At 49.3% G+C, this 6,000-nt stretch overlaps 1 protein-coding gene across 2 annotated transcripts in view; it reads right to left on the bottom strand.

Annotated features, from left to right (window-relative positions):
* Positions 1–5,562, bottom strand: part of LOC137320706 (polymeric immunoglobulin receptor-like) — a 788,493-nt gene extending 782,931 nt beyond the window's left edge. For both annotated transcript variants that reach the window (XM_067982404.1, XM_067982403.1), the window contains exon 1: positions 5,479–5,562. In XM_067982404.1, coding sequence (XP_067838505.1) covers positions 5,479–5,539 — 61 coding nt within the window. In that variant the 5' untranslated portion in view covers positions 5,540–5,562. The remainder of the gene's footprint in view (positions 1–5,478) is intronic.
* Positions 5,563–6,000: the final 438 nt, after the last annotated feature.

Consider the following 6,000-nt stretch of genomic DNA (forward strand, 5'->3'; position numbering starts at 1 on the left):
CTTGTTTTTAGTCGGATACTATCCTTGATTTCTTTACTTAGCCACGGATGGCTGTCATTTCTTTTACACCCTTTTTTCCTCAGTGGAATATATTTATTTTGAAAGTTGTAAAATAACTCCCTAAATGAACACCACTGCTCATGTACCGTCTTACCCTTTAATCTATTTTCCCAGTCCACTTTAATCAATTCCGCTCTCATACCATCATAGTCTCCTTTATTCAAGCTCAGTACGCTTGTTTGAGAATCAACCTTCTCACCCTCTAATTGGATATGGAATTCAACCATGTTGTGGTCGCTCGTTCCAAGGGGATCCTTAACTAGGACATTATTAATTAATCCTGACTCATTACACAGGACCAGGTCCAAGGTTGCCTGCCCCCTTGTAGGATCAGTTACATACTGCTCAAGAAATCCATCCCTGATGCACTCAATGAACTCGTCCTCAAGGCTGCTCTGCCCAATTTGATTTGTCCAGTTAATATGATAATTAAAATCCCCCATAATTATGGCTGTTCCCTTATTACATGCCCCGACTATCTCCTGATTAATACTTCTTCCAGCAGAGTTGCAACTATTAGGAGGCCTATATACTACGCCCACTAATGTTTTTTTTCCCTTATTATTCCTTATCTCCACCCAAACTGTTTCATTATCTTGATGCTTTGTCCCAATATCATTTCTCTGTATTACAGTGATTCCTTCCTTTATTAACATAGCCACCCCACCTCCCCTTCCTTCCTGCCTGTCCTTCCTGATTGTTAAATACCCTGGCATATTTAATTCCCAGTCGTTGTCACCCTGCAGCCATGTTTCTGTAATGGCCACAAGATCATACCCATACGTAGTTATTTGTGCCGTTAACTCGTCCATTTTATTACGAATGCTACGTGCATTCAGATAAAGAACTTTCAAATCTGTTTTGTGACGCTTAGTTCCTGCTTTTTCCTTTTTTAACACTTTACCTATTACTCCATACCTTCTGTCCCTTCCTGTTACGCTTTCCTCTCTCTCCCTGCTCAGGTTCCCAACCCCCTGCCACTTTAGTTTAAACCCTCCCCAACAGCACTAGCAAACACTCCTCCTAGGACAGCGGTCCCGGCCCTGCCCAGGTGCAGACCATCCGGTTTGTACTGGTCCCACCTCCCCCAGAACCGTTTCCAGTGTCCCAGGAATTTGAATCCCTCCCCCTTGCACCATTCCTCTAGCCACGTATTCATTTGAAATATCCTCCTATTTCTACTCTGACTAGCACGTGGCACTGGCAGCAATCCTGAGATTACTACCTTTGAGGTCCTATTTTTTAATTTACCTCCTAACTCCCTATATTCTGCTTTTAGGACCTCATCCCCTTTTTTACCTATATCGTTGGTGCCTATGTGCACCACGACAGCTGGCTGTTCGCCCTCCCCCTCCAAAATGTTCTGTAGCCGCTCCGAGACATCCTTGATCCTTGCACCAGGGAGGCAACACACCATCCTGGAGTCTCGGTTGCGGCCGCAGAAACGCCTGTCTATTCCCCTTACAATTGAGTCCCCTATCACTATAGCTCTGCCACTCTTTTTCCTCCCAGCCTGTGCAGCAGAGCTACCCGTGGTGCCAGGAAGTTGGCTGCTGCTGCCTTCCCCTGATAAGTCATCCCCCCCAACAGCATCCAAAGTGGCATATCTGTTTGAGAGGGGGATGGCCACAGGGGACCCCTGCACTACCTGCCTGCATCTCTTACTCTTCCTGGTGGTCACCCATTCACTTCCTGCCTGTATACCCTTTACCTGCGGTGTGACCAACTCGCTAAACGTGCTATCCACGAGTTTCTCTGCATCGCGGATGCTCCACAGTGAGTCCACCCCAGTGTCCAGACACATGTACCTACCTTGCGGACCCCCTCAGATGTACACCTTCTGGATGGGGGCCGCCGTAGCTGCAGTCATGACCTCCTCGGAGGGCGAACAGCATCGCCAGCCTCGCCGTCCACGCCATCCACCACTGACACGTGGAGCTCCACAACACAGTGCTGTGACACACCTGCACAGCGGGAGTGAGGGCAACCGCAGAGAGAGATGCGTCGCAGAGGGCACTACCCTCGCCACAGGGTCCACAGACCGAGGCTCAGCTTCCTGGACCTCTCTGAGGAGCAGTGCACACGGAGGCTCAGAGTCAGTCGCCAGGTAGTCGCGGACATCTGCAGCCTCCTTCATGATAAGCTGCTCCCAGCTGGACCGAGCAGCATCACCTTACCTGTTGCTGTCAAAGTCACCACTGCCCTCAACTTATTCACCTCCAGATCCTTCCAGGGTGCCACCAGGGACATCACCAGGGTCTCTCAGTCGTCTGCACACAGGTGCATAAGGCCGGTCACCGATGGCTTGTTCTGCAGGGCCTCGCACTATATCAATGACCTCAGCCAGATGGAGAGGGCAGTGGGATTCCACGCTGTGGCTGGCTTCCCACGGGTGCAGGGTGTAATCGATTGCACCCATATAGCAATACGAGCACCACCACACGAGCCAGGACTGTTCATCAACAGGAAGGGCTATCACTCCATCAACACTCATCTCATCTGTGACCACCGCAAGAGATTCCTACACGTGTGCGCCAGATACCCTGGCAGCTGCCACAATTCCTTCATCCTCCGGGAGTCCACCGTCCTTCCCCTCTTCCACTCACCCAACACCTGCAAGGGCTGGCTCCTCGGGGACAAGGGATACCCCCTGCACACGTGGCTTATGACACAGCGTCGATATAACGACAGCCACATCGCTACCAGGTCCACAATTGAGCATGTTATAGGGCTGCTCAAGATGCGCTTCAGGTGCCTTGATCGTTCTGGGGGAGCACTTCAATACGCACCAGACAGAGTGGGCCGCATTATAGTCGTGTGTTGTGCCCTGCACAACACGGCACAACAGAGAGGGGTGCCGCTGGAGGAGGCCCCATCCACATCTGCCACCCATATTGAGGAGGAGGAGGAGGAGGACGAGGAGGAGGAGGACGAGGAGGAGGAACAACCCATGGGCAGAACAGCGGCTCACCTGGCTGCTTGTGAGGCCAGGGAGTCACTGATATGTGAACAGTTCTCCTAACATCAGACAGTGTGAAGAGTCCAGCCCTCATCATCTGGACAGAGGAGCGGTCACACCAGCCCCCTCCCCTGCCCCCTGCACAAAACAGTGATGCAACTAAACCTATACCCACTGTAGAATGACCCAATGGGTGACATCAAGTGTGGGTGTTCATGGTGAATGTCATGAAAGGGACTTATTCCACAAGCCAGTCAAGAATGGGCAAGACGTGGCAGTAGTGGTGATAATAATACAATTTATTGTGAATGTTGAAGAAGTAGTTGTGTCCAGTCCACTTCTGCCAAATCACCTCTTAGTTCTGTAAAATTTGCCTTCCCTCAATTTAAAACATTTACTCCTGAATTAACTCTGTCCTTTTCCATAATAATGCTAAAACTAACTGAATTGTGGTCACTATCCCCAATTTGGTCACCCACTGTCACTTCACCCACTCGCCCACCTTAATTTCCCAGGACTAAATCTGGAATTGCATCCCCTCTTGTTGGGCTAAAAAAGTTCTCCTGGACACCGATCAAGAATTTTGCGCCCTCTGTGCCCCTCGTACTGTTTGAATCTCTGTTGATGTTAGGGTAGTTGAAGTCCCCTACTATTATTGCCCTCTTATTTTTGCACTCAGAAATTTGCCTACATATTTGTTCTTCTATCTCCCTTTCACTATTCGGGGGTCTGTAGTACACTCCTAGTAGTGTGACTGCCCCTTTTTTATTTCTCAGCTCAACCCATATGGCCTCAATTGATGATCCATTAAGCATATCATCCCTTCTCACAACTGTAATTGATTCTTTAACCAATAATGCTACCCCCCCTCCTTTTTTATCACCCACTCTATCCTGCCTGAAAACTCTATATCCAGGGATATTGAGCTGCCAATTATCCCACTCTTTAAGCCAGGTTTCCATTATAGCAATGATATCATGCTGCCATGTGTCTATCTGTGCCCTTAGCTCATCTGCTTTGTTTGTAATACTCCTTACATTGGAGTATATACCCTTTAACCCCGTCAAATTCCTGTACTGAACACTATTTAACCTTTGCTTCTTTTGCCTTTCTGAGTCGCTAACTACGTCACTAAATGCTTTTCTACTTCCCGTTTCCTGGTCTGAATTTGTCCTATCTGTACCTGCCCTTTGGTTCCCATCCCCCTGCCATACTAGTTTAAACCCTCCCCAACAGAACTTGCAAATGCCCCCGTGAGGATATTGGTCCCAGTTCTGCTTGGGTGCAACCTGTCCAGCTTGTACAGGTCCTGCCTTTCCCAGAATCGGTCCCAATGCAGAAAAGATTTACTAGGATGCTACCGGGACTTGATGGTTTGACTTACAGGGAGAGGTTAGACAGACTGGGACTTTTTTCCCTGGAGAGTAGGAGGTTAAGGGGTGATCTTATAGAAGTCTATAAAATAATGAGGGGCATAGATAAGGTCGATAGTCAAAATCTTTTCCCAAAGGTAGGGGAGTCTATAATGAGGGGGCACAGATTTAAGGTGAGAGGGGAGAGATACAAAAGGATCCAGAGGGGCAATTTTTTCACTCAAAGGGTGGTGAGTGTCTGGAACGAGCTGCCAGAGGCAGTAGTAGAGGCGGGTACAATTTTGTCTTTTAAAAAGCATTTGGACAGTTACATGGGGAAGATGGGTATCGAGGGATATGGGCCAAGTGCAGGCAATTGGGACTAGCTTAGTGGTATAAACTGGGCGACATGGACATGTTGGGCCGAAGGGCCTGTTTCCATGTTGTAACTTCTATGATTCTATGATTCTATAATGCCTCAGGAATTTAAACCCCTCCCTCCTACACCATCGCAAGCATTCATCTGGTCTATTCTCCTATTTCTGCTCTCGCTAGCATGTGGCACTGGGAGTAATCCTGAGATTACTACCTTAGAGGTCCTGCTTTTTAATTTATTTCCTCACTCTCTATATTCTGCTTGCAGGACTTCATCCCTTTTTTTATCGATGTCGTTGGTACCGATATGGACCACGACCTCTGGCTGTTCACCCTCCCCCTTCAGAATGTCCTGCAGCCTCTCCGTGACATCCTTGACCCTAGCACCAGGGAGGCAACATACCATCCTGGAGTCACGTCTGCGGCCGCAGAAACGCCTATCTGTTCCCCTTACGATGGAATCCCCTATCACTATTGCTCTCCCATTCTTTTTCCTCCCCTCCTGTGCAGGAATATCTCCACCACCTTTGACTCCCCGGTCATTCAATGACTAACCACGCTCCCCCTGTGTCTCGCTAAAAACCTGACACTCGCTCTACCTCTCCCTGTGCCTCTGACTCTGCCCGTCGCTCCCCTGGACCTTCACCCGCTCACGGCCCTGCGGTGAAACGATAAAAAGGGCAGTTTGTGTAACAAAATAAATTTGAACAGTTCTTATTGGAAAGCACCTACCGTAACCGCTTCCCGAGACCCACAGCAGGACTGTGGAAAGACAAACGTAGAGAGAACTCATTGCTGACTCTTCGATGTTTGGTCCTTCTCACTCGCTGCTTTTTGACACTGAAATACAGAAGTTCCACAAAGAGTTTCTTCACTTCCTTTAGAGAACTAGAGCTTTAGAGGCTAGGTTAGAGGAGGGATCTGCACGTGGTGAGTCACCGGGCACAAGTACTCAGGAGCTGGGGCAGGGGGAATGGTTACCGCAGATGCCAGCTCGTCGGAGGGCGAGGTCGCACAATGGTTCTACTGCAGGGGACTCAGATGAAGACTTCGATGGGCCGGGCGACAGAAGAAAGCTGATGGCTGTGCACAACCAAATGCTTGAGGCACTGGGAAGCCTGCCAGAATGCCTGCACACAATGTCAAGGGGAACGGAGGAGTCCAGCTCCATCTTGGCACGGGGCTTTGCGCAGAGCTTGGAGCCCATCCATTCTAACATGGAATGGGTGGTCACCCCCATCAGCGCACCTGTGG

This window comes from Heptranchias perlo, chromosome 4, assembly GCF_035084215.1.
Source record: "Heptranchias perlo isolate sHepPer1 chromosome 4, sHepPer1.hap1, whole genome shotgun sequence".
Lineage (NCBI taxonomy): Eukaryota > Metazoa > Chordata > Chondrichthyes > Hexanchiformes > Hexanchidae > Heptranchias > Heptranchias perlo.